General features: G+C 39.0%; 2 protein-coding genes across 14 annotated transcripts in view; one reads left to right on the forward strand and one right to left on the reverse strand.

Moving 5' to 3' along the window:
• The first annotated feature begins 43 nt into the window (after positions 1 to 43).
• LOC131356336 (guanine nucleotide-binding protein G(olf) subunit alpha-like) lies at positions 44 to 14,230 on the forward strand. 3 transcript variants are annotated; one of them, XM_058395259.1, is made up of 13 exons: positions 45 to 832; positions 5,560 to 5,632; positions 6,582 to 6,636; positions 6,749 to 6,868; positions 7,589 to 7,686; positions 10,384 to 10,438; positions 10,644 to 10,717; positions 10,982 to 11,040; positions 11,412 to 11,532; positions 12,011 to 12,141; positions 12,557 to 12,598; positions 12,884 to 12,951; positions 13,062 to 14,230. In XM_058395259.1, the coding sequence occupies exons 1-13, from the start codon at positions 337 to 339 to the stop codon at positions 13,206 to 13,208; spliced, it is 1,539 nt and encodes a 512-aa protein (XP_058251242.1). In that variant the 5' UTR covers positions 45 to 336; the 3' UTR covers positions 13,209 to 14,230. The 3 variants fall into 3 exon arrangements, with proteins under 3 accessions (XP_058251262.1, XP_058251242.1, XP_058251252.1); XM_058395279.1 differs by lacking the exon at positions 6,749 to 6,868 and having other exon boundaries at positions 44 to 832; XM_058395269.1 differs by lacking the exon at positions 12,557 to 12,598 and having other exon boundaries at positions 47 to 832.
• A 4,156-nt stretch (positions 14,231 to 18,386) lies between these two features.
• obscnb (obscurin, cytoskeletal calmodulin and titin-interacting RhoGEF b) overlaps positions 18,387 to 23,659 on the reverse strand; it is a 58,476-nt gene continuing 53,203 nt past the window's right edge. For 6 of the 11 annotated variants that reach the window (XM_058398123.1, XM_058398119.1, XM_058398124.1 and 3 more), the window contains one exon: positions 18,388 to 23,283. In XM_058398123.1, the coding sequence (XP_058254106.1) occupies positions 22,272 to 23,283 (1,012 nt within the window). In that variant the 3' untranslated portion in view covers positions 18,388 to 22,271. Of the gene's footprint in view, positions 23,284 to 23,659 lie in introns of all 11 variants that reach the window. The other 5 variants (XM_058398120.1, XM_058398121.1, XM_058398113.1 and 2 more) reach the window with 1 other exon arrangement.

Raw genomic sequence — 23,659 nt, forward strand, 5'->3', positions numbered from 1 at the left:
TTAGTTTTTTTTCGTAGGCCGCGCTTTTGGTTTATATACGGTAACGTGGACCTGCAGTGTCCGCAAAGGCATCAGGTGATCTACTGACTTAAAGCGTAGGTTGAGTGGAGAAAACACAAAATGACAGGCAAAAATGTGAGGAAATAAATCTGCTGGGCTTTTTTTTATTTTCTTAAAAAAAGACTAATAGTAATATGGATGTAGGACAAGGCTAGTGTTTGGAGGATGTGCTGGTTTTCTTCGTCCGTCTCATGCCTTTTTTGTCTTTGTATGGATTATCATTATTACCGCTCTTATTATTATTATTATTATTATTATTAGGCCACTCGGCGTAACATGGGGTTGTGTTATAGTCTGCGTCCCCGGTTATTCGGGGATCTGAGCGGAACCATTTCCAACACCAACTCCGAGCCGGAGCAGCCGCCCGATCTGCTGATCCCGTCGTCTCGTGTCGGGGAACCCGGGGGGAACAGCAAGGCAGCTCCGGCTCCGGCTTCGGCTGCATTACGCGCCGGACAGACGCACCAGTGGGACGCCTTCGGCAAAATCCCCATCGGGGAGCGCAGGATCGCCGGGGACGCCACGGCGGACGGAGCTCTCATCCAGAACGGAGGAGGAGGTGGAGGAGGAGGCAAGGCCACGGGGAGCGCGAAGGATCGCAGCCGGAGACTTCACCTCCTCCCTACCTCCAGCCAGAAAGCAAAGAACTGGGACAGACCGGTGGAGGAGAAGGAGGCCAAAAAGGAGGCGCTGAAAGTCAGTAAGAATATCGACCGCGTCTTGAAGGAACTTAAAAAGGAGTACAAACAAACCCACCGACTGCTCTTATTAGGTACGATCGTCCATTTCAGACGTGTTTACTCACATATTCTTACATTATCCGGCTATACGGAACAGCTGACCTTCTTTCTTTCTTTTTCTTTCTTTTTCTTTCTCCTCCTCCATAATTAAAACCATGACGCAATATACATACAGTATTTATATAGATTATATATACACATTTACCCTTAAAAACGACTCTCTTTCTCACACACACACACACGGAAATTCAAATTTTATTTATTTATTTATTTATTTTTACAAACGAACTATAAACAAATATATATATATATATATATATATATATATATATATATATATATATATATATATATATATATATATATATATATATTCCTAAAACAGCCCTAGTGACGCCGTAAGGATGAAGTCACGTGACCGCCAGGCGCCGACGTCACCGAGCCGGAAGCAAACAAGTCGTAAAAAATAAATAAATAAATATTCACGATTAAAATGTCTGCCCTCAAAAACTATACAGACGCTCGTCTTCTAAGTTGTTATATTTCCTCAAAATGGAGACTCTTAAAATATATTCAAAATATATATATAAATATGTGTTTAACCTGCTTAGCTGAGCTAGGTTTAAAATTCATATATATATATATATATATTTACTTATATAATAAGTCACTTAAAATTCGATTATTTGCTTCTGTTATTTTGTACACTGAGCTCACCTGGGTTGTTATTTAAAATAAAAAGATATTATATACAACCTAATTTAATTGAGAATGTTATTACTTATGTACCGCTGCATAGTTCCCCACTATTTAAGTACAGTGGTAAATAAAATGGCGCACAACACAAAGGAATAAAAGATAAATAAAAAGTCTCCTTTGTGTTTGGATAGACTAGGTTATAATAACGTTTTGTTTTATTCATGATTGAAATACATACAGTATGGTGTTTGCATTTAGGAATAGCGTCTTGACAAAATGACACCATACAGACAGGAAGTGTGTAAAAATCCTCATAATTATTTGTTTAGTCTCAACTAAAATATGTTAGGAACTTGAAGGATAGAGCAGATGCAAGAAAGTCGTGAAAGTTTTATAGCTCGGATTTCGGCAGGGGTTCGAAGGAAAATAAAAAAGTAATTTGGGAGAAATTCGATTGATGTGGCTTTGGTGTCGGATTTTCTCGTCATCTCTACTTAAACAGAACGATGCAGCGGCACTAATCCAGCTCTCTCACTTCTGCTTCTTCTTCTTCTTCATCTGAACGCTCAGCTTCCAAAGCGATACCTGTGTTATCTTGTAGATCGCTGACTCTGTGATTCGCAACTCGTGAAGTTGTGTAGCTGCGCTGCGTTCTGCGACTCCGGGGTCCGTTTGCACCAGTGTGTCCGAATTTTAAAACGTGCTTCATGTGTTACGAGTGAACATTTCCATTTGCGACCAAAACAGGATGCTGTTAGTTTATACGATATAAACCGATCTGCACCGGACAAAAATCCAGTCAGTTATCGCTCGCCTCTTTCTGAGGAACTGAACTTTGCTTCCTCAGTAACGAGGCTTTATCATTCACTAGGGTTGAACTTTGTTTCTGGAGTTCCTTTACTGGGTGAAGCAAAGAATTATCTCTCAGTACTGATGTCCTGGATCACGCAGAACGATATCGTTTTCAAGCAAGAGGTCCTGCCAGTCAATCTGCTCTAGTGCAGTATTTTTGGTCAAAATGAATAATTCTGTTTCCAGTTTCAGATATATTTGGCCTGATTTTTGCGTGAAAAGGATTCTCCTAATTTAATGCCATTAGGAACAGAATTCTGTCTGAAATGTTTTAGTTTTTCTCATGCTGTTCCCCGACATGTATTTAAACTCAGGGGACGGCTACAGATACAGTAAAAATAAAAAAATACAGTAAACTCAAGCTCACTCGAGGAAACATGGTGGTTGGTTGATGAAGTAAACTACGCAGTCCTGTTTTTTTTCTTAATCATAGGTCTATCGTTAGAAGGTCTTTACAACCTGACATGGAGAACACACACGTTATCCTAGTGTCTAGTAAATTTCTAGCACAATTCTGGAGATAGAGTTATAATTGACTATAAAGCTAGGTTTCGATTACCTGTTTTGAAATTAAAATCTGATCATAAATGCATCTTTGGAACCAGTTTACATGCTGAATGTCATCAATACACTCTGTGGCTCAAGCAAGGTTTAGGGGCAAACGCAGTATACAGGAAGGACGTCGGCTCAAAACCGGTCTAAAGAGTGATACGCTGAAAAACAGCGATGTTTTCCTCTACGGATCAGACAGACGTCAAACAATGAGTCTCTGAGAATATGACAGCTTACCAGGACTGGGGTTTCATGTGACAAGCTAAGACTGAAACAGGCTAGGATTTCTTCAGAAAGGTGATGTTAAATTAAAGGTGTGATTGGAAAAGAAAGAAAAAAGGAAGCCCGGTGGCAGTTTTGGACAGCAGCGGGAGTGACGTGGAACATGTACACGTTTATAAATCTTGGGAATACAGCTGTGTGACTTGACTAGTTAACTGACTAAATGAGGAAACTGAATCCTGACAGGAAGATAGTTTATAGTTGTGAACTAGACTTCAATGGTAGTTAAGGTTTCTGTCTTATTCCTACCGACTGTGGTGCAAACGCTAATCTATCTTATCAGTGCGCTGGTTTTAATTCGTTATCTTATTCGTAGCAACCTTTTGCCATGAACATGCCTTTGTTTTTACAGAAGGAGTCTCCAGTTGTAAGTTCCTCTTCTTTTTTTTTAGGACAGAAAAGTTTATACTTTTATTTTTTTGTTAGAGAGGGAGAAAAGAGAAGCTTGTGAGGAGAAAGATTCAATGTAACTGTAAATAGATAAAATGTCTATTCTCGAAGAGGAATATAACATACTGGGACATGGCGTTATGAGGAAAACGAGAGACTTCTTCATGACATCGCCTCATTGCTGGCCTGTAACAGAAAGACAGCATGTTTTGTTCCTTATTTTGAGGTTGGTGGTTGGGGATTGATGCTGTCAAGGAGACCACTAAAGGGTTATTCAATTAAGCAATTCCTTTGGAGTCATGTGAAAAACTCCAGAAATAGAAATCTGTGATTTTCTTTTTGTCACTGTTTGAATCCTTATATTCAAAGGCAGACCTAATCATGGAGAAGATATTTTTCCCTCGGTCTTTCTCTCCGAGTTCCATAACAGAACCATGAGAATGAGTGAAATATTTGCTCTCTCTCTCTGTCTATCTCTTTCTTTCTTTTCTCTCTCTCTCTCTCTCTGTCTATCTCTTTCTTTCTTTTCTCTCTCTCTCTCTCTCTCTCTCTGTCTATGTCTTTCTTTCTTCTCTCTCTCTCTCTCTCTTTCTTTTCTCTCTCTCTCTCTCTCTCTCTCTCTCTCTCTTTCTTTTCTTTCTTTCTTTCTCTCTCTCTCTCTCTCTCTCTCTCTCTCTCTCTCTCTCTCTCTCTCTCTCTCTCTCTCTCTCTCTCTCTCTCTCTCTCTCTCTCTCTCCCTCTCTCGCTCTCTCTCTCTCGCTCTCTCTCTCTCTCTCTGTGAATTGTCTGTGTGGCGCGACTGATAAAGATAACATTTTTTTTCCATTGCGCACTTAGTCGAAGCAATACGGCGTCGCGAATACACCCCTTTTCCGGATGTTTGGTCGTTTATGAATGTGGGCGATACCATAGCGGAAAGGAAAGGAGGGGGGTGGGGGTGTTAACACAAGCTAATGGACGACAGTAAACAGTAGCATGGAGGGGAAATTCTGACAACGCCAAGGTTGCTGTGTGTGTTAGTTTACACTGCAGTAGGAAAGGGGTTTTTAAACGGTGTCGATGTTTTAGAACGGGCCCGTCGTTTTTTAAAAGCATCCCTATGAACGCTGGGACATTTAAAAGGCCAAAATAGCCGTTGGTTGTCGGAGGCGAGTTACAGACCCAGCCCTTGTCCGAATCAGTCAGTCATTCAGAGAGGGACTGCAATGTCTCTACAGCTGTTTATATACAGTTTTTACTTCATAAAATGGCTTAAAACGCGAAATTAAGGCCTAAGAGACAACTAAAGGGCCTATATCATAAACCCTGTATTAGAGTTTGCTGTGTTTGGAGAACAGAGAAACAAAATAAAATTGAAAAACAACATAAACCATGACCACACACCAGAACACATCACCAACTGATGTTTCCCCTCATTGGACGGAAAATCCTAAACCTATCCAATGTCTGGTCATTGGACCGATGTTTATACGCTCAAATCTGAATTTCTCTTAATTCAGAAGCAGTAATCGTTCATTTTGGCTTAGGCAAACGAAAATCATTGCCAAAAAAAAAACAACAATCATGAATTATATAGAATTTGTATAGAATTAATTGTCTTATCGAGCCGGCTCTAATTACAATATAAGCCTTGGTGCACATTTCTGATGTTCTGACATAAACCAGATCGTTTGGGTTTGCTTTCCTTTCTGTTTACATGTACATAAATCCTGACCCACATACGATTCCCGTGTTTACACCGTTCTCCATTTCCCTTTATTTAGAAGCAGGACAGTCTGTATTTGGTGATTACAGCCATGACTTGTCCTCGGAAACAACTGACATGTTCTATATTTGTATAAGGAAGTACTTTTCTTTTTGTGATGTGAAAGCAGGAGTTCAAATGTACTTGCATTAACACGATATTCAACTTTCATCACATGACCTGATTTTTCCAAATTCTCAAAGACCTTTAACACAGTTTGTGCTTTGTGTGATGGTGTAGGAGCTGGAGAATCGGGAAAAAGCACCATCGTGAAACAGATGAGAATTCTTCACGTGAACGGCTTTAATGCAGAGTAAGTGGACTTCGCTTTCCAGTAACACACTAAAACGTACCGTTAGTTATAAAAACCTAAATGTTCTTATTTTTCTGCAGTAATATAATGAATCCATTTAACATCTAATGTAGGAAACATCCATTCTAGGTTATAATAGATTCAACCCTGCTGCATGAACGCGTTCATCCCCATGAAATATTTGGAATATTCCACAAAGTCGTCTGTTTACCAAGAAATTGCATCATCATCATCATCATCATCATCATCAAATTTCCTGATTAAAAAAAAAAATCTGTGTCCAGGTTTCTTGTGTCATTCTGTAGTTGTCTAAGAGCAAAATGCAGCAAGTAAACCTTGTAGGAAGGTTTATATCTGTTGGAGTTTTTTTTACGGTAAATAAACCAGCAGTTCCAGCATCATCTGTTTAGCAGTAGCTTAGCTTAGGATCGTTGAGCCTTTCCTGCGGTGACACGGGAATGACCCCAATTTAAAGCGTTTTCTTTTTTTTTCCACCTAAAACAGCAGCCAGACAGAATGCAAATAAAATTTACCTGCTGGAAAAGCAAATTCACCAAAGGGAAAAAGGTCACAGGAATGCCAAAGATGTTTGCATCTAGAGAGAGCGAGAGAGAGCCTCCTTTCTTTTTTCCGTGAATTTGACTTGGTGAATTGGGAACTCTCGGGCCTCTCTCTCGTGAGCCAAATGAAAACAAGTGGGAAGGGCCGCGATGTCTTTCGGGAGTAAAAGAAAAGGAGGCTAATTATTAATTAGCATCATCCCCTTGTGTTATCTTCCTGTGTAGTGTTTTTTTTCTTTCTTTTCTCTCTCTCGTCCGGCTACGTTAGCGATGCCGTCTCTGACTAAAGCTGTATTTAAGTAGTAAGTCTGCTAGAAAAATGGAAACAAATTCGGTTTATTTTTTCATGCGTTTTGTGTCTGCAAACATTGATGTTTGTTTACACACAGAGAAAAGAGACAGAAGATCCAAGACATCCGGAAGAATGTGAAGGATGCCATAGTGGTAAGTGGCCTTTGAGGAGATTTTTATACTGTGACCGCATTGTTTCGAATTGTGAGATTGCTATTTGTTTTATTCCTAAAAGGCGTCATGGAATGTTGTGTTTGTGTCCTAGACAATAGTGTCTGCAATGAGCACTTTAATACCGCCGGTCCCTCTCGCCAACCCGGAGGACAAGTTTAGGATCGATTACATCAAAAGCATAGCAGCTCTGTCAGATTTTGACTACCCGCAGGTAAGGGACACGTCCAGTTGTTCCAAAAGCCGGGCTTCCATCAGTTTTGGACCGAAAAATATCACGATACAGTTTTATAGTTTTATGTAGAAATTATTTCCAGTGCCTTAAGATATGAAGCTGACAGTTATCGAGTATAAAAAGTCTTAAAGCAGTGCAGTTGACTGATTCTGGATTCTGATTGGCCGGAAGGTGCTGATTTTTTTCTATCGGCAGAGCTGGTGGTAGTAGTACAGTAAATGACAGGATCATATTAACGTACCTACTGACATGTTATTGTTACTATAGCAACAGCTTACACATGGACTTTGTCGTTTAACAATGAAAGACTTATGAAAGTGGATACAGAGACGTTTCTGTAACGGGAGACCTTTTTAAGCTGAGAAAAAGACAGGAGTTTATGGGAAATTTTGTTTTAAACAGTATTCATCTCAAGCAAGTTTTGCAACAGCATTACTTTGTGTTTATCTCAGAGGATTAAGCTTTGTGGTTTCTTTTTTTCCCCCCTTACTTCCTCTGAGAGAACGTAGGTATTGGATGATGTGTATGTAACGCAATGCGAGTTGGTCCTAGGTAAAATCAGAACCGTGGCTTAGTGTAGTTTACTGCGATGTTCACGTGCGGTTCTCTACACGTGCATGTAAAAGTTACTATACAGTTTTAACGCTGACCAGACGTGACCTGACAATTTATTTATAGTGTGTGTCTTCTTCTGCCTAGGAGTTTTTTGACCATGCCAAGAAACTTTGGGATGATGAAGGAGTGAAGGCATGCTACGAGAGGTCCAACGAGTACCAGCTCATCGACTGTGCACATTAGTACGTTCTCTTCCTTTCTTTTTTTTTGTTTTTGTGTTTTGAACAAGGACTAAAACCGTTATTTGTTCTATAATAACAAGTATCTCAGATGGACTTAACAGTGATCAGTTTTATTAATATTGTAGATAGGTTTTTCTATTACATTTGGGGTGAAAGAAGTCTCCAGTCAGCACCTTGAAGTTATGCCTCTGTCTTCAGGATAGAGGACTTTGCTCTTACGTGACAAGCTGCATTTTATAACTGATAACAGGAACATACTTGTTCCGTGGACGTTACACAACGTTAAATATCATTCTAAACATCTAAAATGTGATCCCTTGCAAATTAGCCCCATTGTTTGATAAGTTTCCTAAAAGTGTGTGTTATTCCTAAGCTTAAGTCTTAATTTTTTTAGTAATCATTGTTCATTTCCAAAGCAGTCTTCCTTGACCCTGACTGGAATAAAGAATTTGTTGAAAATGAATAAATGAGTGAACCCGGTCCTGCAGGATCCTAGTCCCTATACAAATCAGGGATTCCTAAACAAGAGAGATCTTTGAGCAGACCAGACAGTGCGAGTGAGAGAATTCAAAGAAAGAAAATGAGAGAGAGGGGGAGAGAGAGAGAGAGAGAGAGTGAAGCAATGCTGGATTTTCCAGTGGCCGTGTTGTGTATAGTTCGATAGTTCTCCAATCCCCTCTCTTCGTGGCACCCTCCCAGAGCTTATATAAAAGCGCCATGGAGCCAGAGCAAACACTGGCTATTTATAGCAACTGCACTGCAGAGCACAAACTGTTTGAGTGGCCACGTGTGTGTGCGTGCAGTTAAATCAAAGTGAGTATCCTGGCAATGTGCTGTAAACAAAGGAAGGTCAGGAAGCAAAGCTAAGGTACATTGTGTGTGTGTGTGTTGACTGGAATGAACACATTAATCATAAAGCACAAATTACATTTATTGGAGTAAAATTTGTCAAGGGGGATGGCGCAAGAGTGGAAACTTGAGCATTGGATCCCATGCTCGTAAAAATAGACACTAGACTACACAACAGAGGACCGGTTGCAAACTAACCGTCTGAACAAAAGGATGGAATTTACCATAAACTTGGCCACTCGTAAAAATAAATATGATGAAGGAGATTATAAAATGGATGGTTCGGTCCAGCTTGATCAGTTCTGGCTGTGTGAGAGGAAAAGAAATAAATCATGATGCACTGTGCTAACATGACTGTTTTAGGTTGATGGACAGTTATAGTCTATTGGCTAGCTAGTAAAAAGTGGCTGTATGAGTCATCACTCTACCCCATTGGATGTTTGTTTTCACTTGAGTGTGTCTATGATACACGTTAGAAGGGGAATTGTCTCTTCTTAACTGGAGAGGTGAGGTCAGTCGATTAGGTGTTTTGTTTTTTTGGGGTTTTTTTTTAGGAATGTGTGCGGGACTGCTTTTTAAACCTGATCCCTAAAATTACTGTTAGAACCTGGTCACTCACTCAGATCTGCCCAGTCTTACAGACACACAAAGTTCTGCTTACTTCTGCAAATTGCTGACTCTTGACTATTCCTACCTGCTCCACCCTATTTCCTCAAACACATTTGACCAGTAATACTGGCTCCCACAGACTCTTATAACTAATCTTGACTGCTCCCCAAGACGGATTTGACCAATTCTGCCTGCTCCCCCAGACAATCTTGACCAATCTCTTCTGCTTCTGCAGACCTTTTGACCAATCCCACCTCTCCCACTTATTCCTGCCTAATACCAACTTGCCCCTGCTAATAGTGTCTCCCCCAGAGACACTTTTAATAAATACTATCCATTTAAGCCCACCATGTCTCCCATAGAGACTCTCTTGACCAATTCCACCCATTCCTGTCCACAGAGACAAAGGAAGACCAATCCCACCTATTTCTGTCCAGATCCTGTCCCACAGAGACACTCTTGACCAATCCCACCTATTCCTTTCCACAGAGAGACTTTTGACCAATCTTGACCACTCGAGCAGAATGTTTGACCAATTATCTCACATTCCTACAGAGGCTTGTTCCTGCCTGCAGTGTCTCCAGCAAAGACACCCTTGACAAATCCCATCCATTCCTGCCCAGAGCTACATACATGCTTGACTAATCCCAGTCATTCCCAGAGCTCTTTTGCCTGAAATATAAACAGATTTGTAATCAAAACCAATGAGACCCTGACCAGGATATGTCAGTTGCTGACTATGAATGTCAGGAGCCCAGTGCCATGTGACGCTCCCATGCTAGTAAACTTGGCCTTGGCCTTTGTTTGCCTGACAAGCTTTTTATGTCTTGCCCACATGAGAGTAAAGAAATGGCTCCTTGCATTGTTGGGAGGACCCCCATGGAATGGCACCCATTTTATATTTGCCTGGGTGGGTTCCTACCGGATCGCAATCTTGATTGTACCAAAATATTGGATTATTGTCAACATAAAATTTCTGAGTTTGATCTCGAGATAAATAAACCCCATTACCAACATTTGATTAATCTATCAGTTTACTAATCAGCACATTGCCCATACCCGAGGCACCATGGGGAGCTTTCCAAAGACGACTGGAGATTTTCACGTCTTTGTAATTGTCGATTATCAGCCCTTTATTTGACATGCAATAAAATGGAAACTTGGCTAACTTGTATTTAGGTGCTAGCCCTGTATTGTATTCCGGCACATATAAATGGTTTTGTTTTTGTACCTTTATAGCTTCCTTGACCGAATTGATGCTGTAAGACAAAGTGACTACACGCCAACGGATCAGGTACACTCTATTTGCAAGCTCTCTTTTTCTTCTTCTTCTTCTTCTTCTTCTTCTTGTTTCCTCTTAGTCAGGCTCTAAGCATAACTGCAGTGATAAGATCTTTTACTGTGTAGATACTGTGATCACCCTTATCTTGTGCTTTCGCTGAGTCATTCGCATATTCACTCGGTTGCTTCATGTTTATATTGTCTGTGTCTTGTTCTAGGACTTGCTGCGTTGCAGAGTTCTGACAACAGGGATCTTTGAAACACGATTTCAAGTAGACAAAGTTAACTTTCAGTGAGTCAGTTTTCCTGTCACTACAGACGGAGTATGTGCAATAATGGACGCTGAAATTGTTCGAGATTGTTTTTTCTTTAATTTGCTTCAGATTAAATCATGATTGGAATAAAATCTTGGTTCTTATGCTGTTCATTTATTTTTAAAAAATGCTGTAATTTTTGAAAGTTTAGATAGTGGCATTTGTTCCACTAGAGGGCCCCATTTTTCTGGATTCAAGACAGAGTGACTTTTCTTTTTTTCTTCTTCCACTCTTTCTTTTAGCATGTTTGATGTGGGAGGTCAAAGGGATGAGAGGAGAAAATGGATCCAGTGCTTTAATGGTATGTTTGGTGGTCATTTTTAATATTTATTTTTACAGAGGAAGATTGCATCTGAACACATGTTATGTATATGTTATGGGTTTCAATTTGGCTTTAAAAATTGAAGAAAAAAAAAAAAAAAAAAAAATTGTAATATATAAATATAAAAAAATATCATAGTGCAGATTTTATATCAAAGTATAATCCTTATAAATCATATAATTCTTATCAATTATAAAGTGTACATTTTTTATTAGCAATTTAAAATTATTTAAATTTTGATCATATTTTTTAAAATATTTTTCCCCCATAAAACTTCATTGTGCTTAGTTCGACCTGTTGAATCTGAAAGGTTTGCTTTGCATGATGAATGGTCCGTCTTGTGTTTCCAGATGTCACTGCGATCATCTTCGTGGTGGCGAGTAGCAGCTATAACATGGTCATTAGAGAAGACAACAACACAAACAGACTACGAGAAGCACTCAACCTCTTTCACAGTATCTGGAACAACAGGTTCTTACATGCTCCCATCATAAAAGTTTATTTTTTCCCTCCCCAAAACGTTGTGTATTGTACATCGATAGAAGCGTAGCTCAAGGGAACACTACAAGCTGCTAGTGCTGATTTACTTTTTGTTTTCTTTGTTATAAAGAAAGCCTATACGATTTTATTTAAAGAATGAGTTATGGCTTTTTTTGTCCAGTTATAGATACATGCAGTGAAGTGCAATGTGTAAAACAGCCGTGTCTCAAATGACATACTACGTATGCTATGGTGCTTGTTACTAAAGTTGTGTAGTATCGTCTCAAATGAAACAATAAGGTTTTTTTTTACTGAGCGGAAGTATGGCAGATGGCATCAAGGGCCAGCTTTAGCAGATTTTTAGAAATTTTTACGATGTCTTCATCAAAATTCTGGAGAACTTTGGAAAATGTGTTTTAAAGCATTTCTTTTCCATGATTTCATGCCTCTCTGTGTTTCTTCCCCCAAGGTGGTTACGGACCATCTCCATTATTTTATTCCTCAACAAGCAGGACATGCTGGCGGAGAAAGTATTAGCTGGGAAATCCAAAATCGAAGACTATTTCCCAGAATACTCTCGCTACACCATACCAAATGAAGGTACTTTACCTGCATCTGCATGTATATATATATGACACCATTTTGTAACACAACTTTGAAAACATTCATATAATCATATAAAAGAAGCAACTACTGACTGTTGTTTATTTTAATTACGCTATTTGGATGCCAAGGTGTCCGATATAACCAAACTTATGTATTAACAAACATGGTGTATTTTATTCAATTTATTTATAGTTACACTTAATGTGGAAAGTTTCTGTCCTTACTTGTTATTTTTTTTTTTTGCTAGCCTCTCTCTCTATTTTCACCTTCTTTATTAAAAAAAAACTGTTTAAAAATTTAAGGTACAGCAAAAAAAAAAAAAAAAAAAGTTAAATAATCATCTACGTAGAGAAAACGTCAATATTGATGATCCCATATTAACAAAATGTTTGTTAATGGTTAATTTTAGGTTACGTAAGGCGTCGACGACGCAAATCCTGGCGTAAGTCGTGTAAGTAGGAGCGCATTAGATCGTATTAGAATGTGCACGTGAATGTTAACGTGATTCATAGCTGCACTGCTGAAAAACTAATCAACGACCAATCATCTGCCGTCCGACCAATCAGAATGGAGAATCGTACAGCGCTGTGGTATACGAGTGCACACTGAATTTCACCGATTTATTGCTCAGAATTACAATGAAACGAATCAGTGACTGGGTTTAAAGATTTGAAACCGTTCACACACACACAGAGGAGACGACAAACCCGATAAAACGTGTCTTTGCTCATTTTAGCAACTCCCGAACCAGGAGAAGACCCAAGAGTGACAAGAGCCAAGTATTTCATTCGTGATGAATTCCTGGTAGGTGTGGCTCTGCTCAGATCGAGCCGTTAAAGCTGATCTCAGTTACTTCCAGTTGAATTGTACGTCATCATTTCATTCGTACCGTTCTCTTGTGGCTCTCTCAACAGAGGATCAGCACACCCAGTGGAGACGGACGTCATTACTGTTACCCTCATTTTACGTGCGCTGTTGACACGGAAAATATCCGCCGGGTATTTAACGACTGTCGGGACATCATCCAGAGAATGCACCTGCGGCAGTATGAACTCCTGTGATCTGGTTCCCGAAAGCCAGAGCACTTTTTTCTTTTTTCTTTTAAATAACGAACCCACTCCTAAAACAAGGCCAAAACCCATGAACTATATGATGTGTGTGTGGCAGATCCTGTTGAATTATTTTGTCTTAATCATTAACCATTGTTAATCTGAAGGGGTGTTTTCTTTCTTTCTTTTTCTTTTTTTTTCTTTTCAAAAACAACTTTGTCATTCCGCTAAACCTTTGGCTATTTTTTAAAAATTTTGTGTGTGTGTGTGTGTGTGTGTGTGTGTGTGCACGTGTTCACCAAATGACAGTTTATCAGCTAAACCTGCCCCCTTTAGTAGCTTTACACGTACTGTCTGTAGCCCCATGCATAACATGTTCATAGCCCTCTTCTGCCCTGTTCATGAGTGGAACATAAACGTTGTGTGAAGAAAAGCGAAAATTGAACGTAATTTAAGAAAACATTCCATTTGCGAATTGTGAAGCATGCTGTCTCTTTGTTTGATTCCTTGTGTTGCAATAGCTTCTGTTCCATAGCTCCTTGTTCTTTGTTTAGTGAAGAAAGTCTTTGGGCTTCGAGCGAGGACTTTCTTAGATTCGATCTAGCCTCTCTTTCTTTTTTTTCCGCCTGTGCTGGTGTCAAGTTAAATGCATGTGTTTATCTAGCTTTCAAATTTGACCTGCAGAGTTCTCTTTTGCTCTCAGCAGCTTTGTGAGCCAGTTCCTTCCATTCCCAGCCCGATCTGAACGTTACCGCGCTCGCTGTTCATCATCATTTGGTGCCGCTAACGAACAGGGGAAAATTGGGCATTGTGAATTGAAACTTAACTAAATGTCCCTTGCGTCTTTGGTGCTTGGACCCCTATTATCGTATATAGATATACGTGTGGTAAAGGTAAAGCTTATAAACTGTTGGGTGTGTACATGTATACACACACACACACACACACACATATATATACACACATTTTATATATATATATATATATATATATATATATATATATATATATATATATATATATATATATATATATATAGAAAAAATAATTGCATTCACCAGTTTGTGAGATGGCACCACGTCGTGACCCCTGACCTCTTGGCCTCTTGGGCTCTCTGCTGCTCTTTGTCTCCGCTCTACTGAAGACGTGAACACTGGGGAAAAAGAAGAAGTACACGAGAATACGAGCGCCGCACTTTTGCACCAGGTTTTAACCGACTGTGTGTTGTCACAGGTGGATACACTCAATGTAGCATTGAAATGTCGGAGTTGGAGCATTATCACAGGTTCAAGCGATTCGACTGAAGACGTTCAAGCGACCACAGCCGCCCCACTGGTCTGTCCATGCATTTTATTTCTGACCTTGTATCACTTTGGATGAAGTTTTATATATATATATATATATATATATATATATATATATATATATATATATATATATATATATATATATATATATATATATATATTACACACACTCTGTTTCTTGACTTGTACAGACAGTGCAAGGTGATATTTCTCTTGCACAGGTTATAAAAAAAAGTTATTTTATACAACTTTATGGATGGAGAGGTGGGGAAAAAAAATCTACTTGTAGATCTTTGTGCCTTCAATATGGCTGTACCTGTAAACAAAGCTGAGATATAAGTATGTGTTTTTTTTTTTTTAATTATTATTGTTGTTTTTGTTTTTTTTTTCGGACTGCACTGTACAGCTTGATGTCACTCTGTCAGCAGGAGGGACTGCCGATGGGGACCTACTCTGTAAATGTTCTTTCTTTTTTTTGTTGTTGTTGTTTTTGTTTTCTTTGCTTGTTTTGTTTATATAAAAAAATGCTGATTAGTTTTAAAAAAGGAAAAAAAAAAAAATCCAAAAATTCTGTATACATTATGCAAATTGACCCCCTCCCCCCCTCATTAGCAGACCACAAAAGAGCACCATGCCTAAACCATAAAAACGGAAAAATCAGCTGATCAAAAGATTTACAACCAGGTGTTGTTTTTCATAGGGACCTTTTTTTCAGTATGAAGTATGAATGCAATATGTTTGTGTGTCCGTGTGTGTGTGTGTGTGTGTGTGTGTGTGTGTGTAAGAGTGCACTGTTTGCACTCGCTTCTAAATGTGTGTACATGTAAATTTATAGGTCTATATAAATATATATGTACATTGCTACATGTTTAATTATGTGTGTTGACGTGTATACATGCCTTTCTGTGTATACAGTGAAGAAGTGTACATACACACATAGATAAGCATGTGTGGAGTGGAAACGAATAAATGAGAGTGCAATACAGAAAGATGTGGTGCTTGCGTCTGAGAAACCCGAAGGAAGGACGAGGATCCCTGATGTGTGACTATGGAATAAAACGGTGTTTAGCAGGAAGTGTGTGTGATGCAATTAGATTTCGGACTATTGCTTCAGCAGGCGAGTATTTTCCTGTTTACAGATTTGTAACTGACCACCCAGCTGACCCTTAAATTTGTCCCAAAGGTGCATGGTGCTCTTTAACATTAGGTCATTTGCTGGTGCTTCCCCCGACCCCACGGGGTAAATATTGGCACTGGAAGGTTAAGTATCATGCACAAAGACCCAACATGGGCAGCTTGGTAAGATATGTTATGCAATGATATGTTATGAACAATATGAACAATTTGTATCTTCCCTTAAAGACACAAATTACTGACAAACTAAAGGATAAGAATCTCTCTTTAAAAAAGGGCTCTATAACTCCCGGTGGTGTAGTGAGTAAGAAGAATCCCACGTCCCGCTGAGAGCTGTGCAGGTTTGAGCCCCACAAGAGGTGATGTGACAAGATACTGTAACGTCTAGTGCAGTAGTGAAACAAACATACATACAAACAACATAGTGTAACAATATACACACACGTATTTATGTGTATGTATGCATATATAAATATGTGTAAATATACATAAATAAATATCCACATATTAAAAAAAAATATATATATATATATATATATATATATATATATATATATATATAAAATTTGTATATATATTTGTGTATATATATATATATATATATATATATATTATATATTTGGCTTTTGGGTGAAATTCATGGAAAATGTAAAAAGTTCACGCTACAGTGATATTATATCATGAAAGTAGGGCATTAAAGTAGAAGCATGCAGTGGTGATTTCCTCATCTCAAACAATTTATTGAAACAAAAGCCAACAACAGTGGTGGGTATACCACAACAAAAAATGTCAATGTCTCAATAATCTGTCATGTGCCCTTGACCATCAATTACAGCTTGACAACGACGTCTCATGCTGTTCACGAGTCGACTTATTGTCTGCTGAGGCATGGCATTCCACTCATCTTGAAGGGCGGCCCTCAGGTCATTGAGGTTCTGGGGTGCAGGGTTACGAGCCTCTACACGGCGACTCGGCCGATCCCATAGGTTTTCTATGGGATTCAGGTCTGGAGAAAGTGCAGGCCACTCCATTTGAGGTACCCCAGCCTCCAGCAGCCGTTCCCTAACGATGCGACCTCGATGAGCTGGAGCATTGTCGTCCATGAAGATGAAATTAGGCCTGTGTTGTTCATGCAGGGTCACAATGACTGGATTAATGATGTTATTCAGGTAGTATTGGCTTGTCACTGTACCATTCACAAGAAGTAGGGCAGTTCTGTATTGAGTAGACACACCTGCCCACACTGTAACGCCACCACAACAGTGGCTGATGCATAGCGCTCTCCTTGATGTCTCCAAGATGGTTGGCGGCCATCATTTCTGCTCAACGTGAATCGACTTTCATCAGAGAACAGCACTGAGGCCCACTGGTCCCTCGTCCAGCGTAAATGCTCTGGTGGTGTGGTCAGATACCCTTGCAGGTCGTCTAGCACGCAGACCACGCTGATGTAAACGGTTTCGAATGGTCTGACGTGACACTTGACACTTATATTATATTATTTTATTATTATACTACTATTTTTAAAGTCGTGACACTTGGGTGCCTCTCAACTTCCTTAAATGTGAGGTCCAAAGTGTAGGTGGGTAGACCTCATGTATCTTAACTACAAGATCCCTGGTTCAAATCTGGGTTTCAAATGTGTCTATATCCAGAGTGTGTATATACAATAAACTGTATATATGTGTGTGAATATGTGAGGACTGATGAATTGTATACAAAGAAAGGGTGTGAATATGACTGTTAGTCATGATAACATTCAACTCATCTTTTCATACATCATATACAATGACACGTCTACATGTGAGCTGTATGATATGAGTTGTGTGTAGCTGTGACAAAAAGGTATACAAAAACAAAATATATATACACTATAATCAAGATAGTACCATGCAAAAGACTGCTTAAAAATAACATTTCTCTCTCTGAAGCTTACAAAGCTTTAACGCTGGAGCGAATGCTGTAGAAGTACTATTAAAAGTATCCTTCACACTGACCCTTTTTTTTAATTATTATATTATATTATTATTATATTATATTACTATTTTTAAAGTCTGTTTTAAATTGGCCACCTGACCCACGGACAGAATTTGCAGCTGCATGGCTAGAAGCCATGCACCGGTTAATAATAAGCCTTTAAATGGACTGCCTTCATGCAATTTCGATTCTTTTTTCATCCCTACATCTGATCTGCCTCAAGTTCAGACACAAAAATGAGCGGTTTAGCTATTCGATCTAGTTCTAAGTAACTGAGGCGACATGCATGTGATAACCATGGCCATGCCTTCATTAGATCAGGGTAATTACTTTAATGACTGTGAGATGTGCCTAAAGGAACTGGTACTGGTTAGGAGTATTCAATTCTATTCAGTTCAATTCAATTCAATTCAATTCAATTCATTTTGTATAGCGCCTTTTACAATGAACATTGTCTCAAAGCAGCTTTACAAAAGAAGAGAAACGGAGAAAGGGGAGGGGAAAAATATATAACTTAAATAACTATTATTATTATTAAATTAAATTATTAAACTATTTTATTTGATCTCATGCGTCATGTATTTTGGAAGGTTTATTAAAGCCCCACCCACAAATTAGACAATTTATTCAAAATGGGCGGTTCCCATAAAACACACAAAGTGGGGGGGAGAAAAAACCTCATACCATAAATCTTTTTACTCTTTTATTATGGAGAGTAAAAGCATACAACTTTGAGAACACTCACTAAACAGCCTTTCTGTCCCAAATTGTTGCTTTGTGGGTTCATATTCAACATGATTTTTTTTAATGACACCACTTTGTTTTATTACTCAACTGATCTGGTAACCATTTCACAGAATGAACAAACACTACAAGAAACTGTGATTATTTAAAGGTAAGGCTGTAGGACTCATGTCCAGACAGTGCATGAGTTTACATATGTAATAATGCAAAATTTGAAAAGTAATAATACTGTGTAAGGGAGTGCAGCTCCAGGGTCTTCATGATGCACGCCTTAGGAACAAGAATCCATCTATGAGCTATATACACTGTATGATATGTATAAATATGATGCATGTGATGTGTGTACGAAGGGTGACTCTTCCAGGGATGTGTATTCAAGCCAGGTGTATGGGGAAGAGGATGCTGGTGGATGCTTGGTCAGGACCACCAGCTGCTTACCTACCATTCTGCTTCCTGAAACACTTACTAGTGCGAGATTTTGAAGTTACCTGCTCTTAAAATAGCACTTTTCAGAGGATGGGAGAGAGAGAGAGAGAGAGAGAGAGAGAGAGTGTGTGTGTGTGTGTGTTTTAAATTAACTTTACAAATGAATGTTTGAGATTGATTAAATTCTTTCCCCAGGCTTAGAGAACCTGGAAAAGGATATAGACAGTGGTGTAGCTTTCTCACTGACTCAGGACATGAGATAAATGCCTTGAAAGTAAAGAACCAACGGTAGAAAGTAACACTCAACCCTACCAACTACACAAAGGGAAAAAGGAAAAAAAACAAACAAAAAAAACAAAATCAACATCCCATTTACTAGTACTCAGACATTTTGTTGTTGTTAGAGACATACTACCTGGTGTGGATGATACAGCTTAGAAAGGGTCTTCACAGCACTACAAGTCAAATGAACATTTATCCAGACTAACATTCCTTTCTCAAAATACCATAAAATGTCAAAGTCTAACAGTACAAGACAAGACAAAAGCAATTTTGAGAGTTTAGTACTTTCAGTTTAGTACTTGTAAATGAGCAGGATTCAAACCTTCAAAGTTGAAATTTTTCATCTCGATTAATTTAAGCAAGGTGCCTTTACTTGTCACAAAAAACATGTAATTAGTTAAAACACAATTCCTTTGGAGCTGCAATTTAGAACACACATCAAATACCAGTTCAGTAAAATGTAGTACCGACATAAAACTCATGCCAAGAGATTTTGCAAGCACAATCATACCTGAATCAAATCTCTTAAGGAATTATTATCCAAGATAGAGAGAGAGAATAGATACTCGGATTTCTCCATGCAGCAAACAAGAGAATTTCCACAAAAAAAAAAAGATTACAGAAATGCATTTGGATATGCTACATGCAGTATCAAACACAAACTTGTTTGCATGATTTAAAGCATGAATCAGTCAAAATGAATCTTTAAATAGAGCATATGGAGTATAATCATGGGTTTATTAATTGCACCCGTTATACAGGTGAACTTTACAGGTATACAGTGATGTGCCAACACCATTTCACTGCAACACTGATGTCATGTGCGCTACGATCTCGTTATTAACAACATTAATGGTAATACCAAGGATGTGTATTCGTTCTGATATGAAATACCAGGAGATGTTAGATAAAATATACACAATTAACACATTCCAAGACTCAATGTACATCTTACTCAAATTTTTGCCCCTATTTAGAACATTTCGGGATCTTCGAGAAAACGGATTATGGAATGATCCCGTAATATACTGCATTGTTAAAAATTCATACTCTTCAGTTTGGCTTAAAAGCTTCAGTCAACACAGGGATGTCACACAGTGAGAAACGAGGCTAAGTGAATTAAAAATATATCACTAACCCCACAAGCAAACAAAATACTGTGTATAATGATTTGTAAAGCATGCTCATGAATGACACCAGACTTGTGATCAATTAGTACCAAGAAAGTTACTGACAAAAAAAAAAGCCTTTTTAGGCACACTACTTAGTGTGGATTATGTAGTTTGGAACGCTAAATGTCGCAAAATGTTGTTCTGCAATGACCAGTTCCTACCAGAGAGGGCCAAATTTCACACGTTATGGCTGTAAAACTCACACTCTTACAGAACAAGAAAACACAAGTGTCTTGAAAGCAACGTGAAGAGAAAAATACAATTTTACGAACACTCAGCAGGACACACTTTTTTATTATTTCTCATTTACAGTCGATTAAGTTAGATTTCTTTACTTTTCCCTGACACACACACACACACAAACACCCCCCCACATGGATTTGGTTAAAACACAATTTCTCTGTATTTCAGAAAACAGATCAAACACCAGTTCAGTAAAACGTAGTACAGAGATCAGAGGAAAGTTCCTTCTATAGGATTTCTCCATTAATAAATAAAACCCATGCCAAGAGATTTTGCAACCTCAAACCTATCCTAGTTCAAGCTGAAGCAAATTTCTGCAGTGACTATTATGCGAGATAGATAAAGGATAGATACTCGGATTTCTCATTGCTGCACAAAAAGAGAATCATAAATACGGTATGGAAATGCGTTTGGACACGCTTTCAAAACATGCAGTGTTACTGAACTTGTCTGTGTATTCCTAAAATCCCTAAAAATCACACGTTCATCAGAGCTTCAATTATTATACATAATATAGAGTATAATCACCAGCTTATCAATTACACCTTGGTGTAAGTTTAAAGGTACACAGTAACATGCCACAACACTGATAAGGTTGTGTGTAGCAAGTGCAGCAGCTGGATCTAGTCAGGTACCATTTTACGCTTATTCATGACGCTTATTCATCATGGCATTTTGTTACGATACACCAGAACACGTTAAATCAAGTTACCATGATTGACCATCCAAGACTCAACCCATTCTCAGTGTATCTGACTTAGTTTTTGCCCCTAGTTGCCCTAAGCGAGGGCATTTCAAGCAAGGACCTTCAGGAAAATATGGAATGATCCCATTTTTTTTACTGCTCAAACCTGAAACTCTACTCATCAGTTCAGCTTCAACCAACCAAAAAAAAAAACCTCAAAGAGAAAATGAAAATAAAATAAAAGCAAAAGGAAAAAAATGCTGAACACTTCCACGGTGATGAAAAAGAGAGAATCAATTAACTGAAATTATTAGCTAGAAAAAATAGCTAAAATGTTGGCCGAGACGCCAGGCTAATAAATGAAAACGGACTACGTTTCCCTTCTAAATATTATATGTTTTGTTGAAATTTCCTAAACAAATCACAAAAAACAGCGTGAACAGATTTTACATTTTCGCTAAGGTTATCAGATGTTAGCAAACAAGTAAAAGATGACTGGATGCTGAAAGTCCGAAACTATGCAACATGAAGGTACATGAGCAGAACAGAGACACCAGCCGAGCTAACACTTCTAATGCTTTGTCGTTTCAGACTTCTTCGCAAACATCTGATAACATGAACAATGTCATGTCGATGTCAATGTTTTGTGATGTGTTTAGGAAATTAGAACAAACCATGTCAGGGAAATCCTTTGATAGGGAAAGACGGTTCATTTCGATCGAGTAAAACATTGACAGTGCTAGTGCTAGAAAAGGTAGGTAGCAGGAAGCTGACAGAAGTGTGCACAAAGTGTGTACACTCATCAAACTGTAGATTGCAAACATTGTGGCTTGTTCAAAATACACAGTGAGCGAGAAACTTTTGCTAATTCATAATATCAGGTGTTAACCGAGGTCACCTTTCTCGCATACGTTCCTGCTCGACTCAAACCAGTGATGAAGTATGGAGACTGGCGATGCTCTTTCCTTTGTACTTGAAATTAATTTCATCACAAAAGCCAGAGCTAGAAGTAAGTAACTAGTCAAGGAAAAGATGACAAGGCTTTAAGACAAGACAGGCACATTAGGTAGCGATATTTTCGAGTCTCTGTCTATTGGTTTCTTCTTGATTACGGTTTTCCAGACTGGTTCATCTTGGGAATCTGAACGGTGACCGGGTGTCCAACTGATGCAGAGATTTGGGCTTTGAAGCTCTGCTGACCGCCAGCCGTCCCCCGCTGAACCTCGGAGCAGTACCTTTGAGTTACTTCCACCTTTCCGTGACTTCTCGACAATCCAGGAATGGCGGTAGACTGGCTGTAGGACACCCCGCTGACACGGATCGGGACAACCTTCTCTCTGCTTGGTCCAGCTGGAGAGGGGTCGGAAAATACATTAGAGAAGTGCTCCTTGAAGCGACTGAAGAACCCAGGACGGACTTTCGGGCTCGCTATTGGGTGGCCCAGGTTTAGCAGGACAGGTTGGCCGACGGTGGGTTCGTTAATTTCTCGTTGCAGAACAGAAATTTCACATGGTTTCTCTTCAGGTACGTCTGAATCTCCGCAACCAAATGTCTCACCCTCTTTAGGAACGTAATCCTCCAGGTCTTCCAGAGAGAACACTTTATTCCCCTCGTCTAAGATTTCTTTACTACATGCCTGAATATCTTCTGTGTCAGAGTCCATTTCAGTCAAGACGCACGGCTCATCAAAATCCACCACCTCAACTTCTGGAGAATCCAACATTCCCGACTCGTTTGTTGCCTCAGCTTCCCAAGAATCCACACCAGCTCCGGACATTTGCACCGCCTCTGCTAACTTGTTGTTGGAGTTGTTAACGTTAGGATTCTCAGGTGGTTGTCTCTTGCTGGGGGAAGTGCCTCTTCTCCTTGGCAGCTTTGGTGATTTGTTCACTTTATACTCGATTATTTCCTCCACCTCGACCCATTTGGGGTTCTTGGCCGCAGTGCCCTCTGGTTCTGTGACGTACAGAGTGGGGACGGTTTTTCTAGGCAGCGTCCTTCTCTGACGTGGGGGTTCAGGGGTGGAGGCTTCGGAGCGGTAAACTCCCAAAGAGGACGTGCGGGGAGACGCGTGCCGCTTCATTCGAGTGTTCTTCACGACAGTGGTGATCGTCTCCTCTCTGCAAAAGGACAATACAGAATTATTATTCAATGTCTCGACTGGTGAAGTCAATAGTGAACATATCAATACATATCAATACTAGCATCTTTTCTTTGATTTTAATATTAGACATCATACAGAGGAAGAGATTTTCCAAATGTTCTGATTTTAAAATAGTAAATTTTAAAAAATCAAATAGTCAAACCAAGAAAATCTGTGCTCCAACAACTCCAAAAACTTTATTGCTTATTAAATTCCTCGGCTACAATATAAGTCATTTTATGTTACATTACTAAAAATTAATTTTGTCTTCAGTTTTCTATTATCATACACAAATACAGTAATCCCCTACTATATCACGGTCCCGATATATTGCAGATTTTTATTTGGAACAT

Source organism: Hemibagrus wyckioides, linkage group LG01, assembly GCF_019097595.1.
Source record: "Hemibagrus wyckioides isolate EC202008001 linkage group LG01, SWU_Hwy_1.0, whole genome shotgun sequence".
Lineage (NCBI taxonomy): Eukaryota > Metazoa > Chordata > Actinopteri > Siluriformes > Bagridae > Hemibagrus > Hemibagrus wyckioides.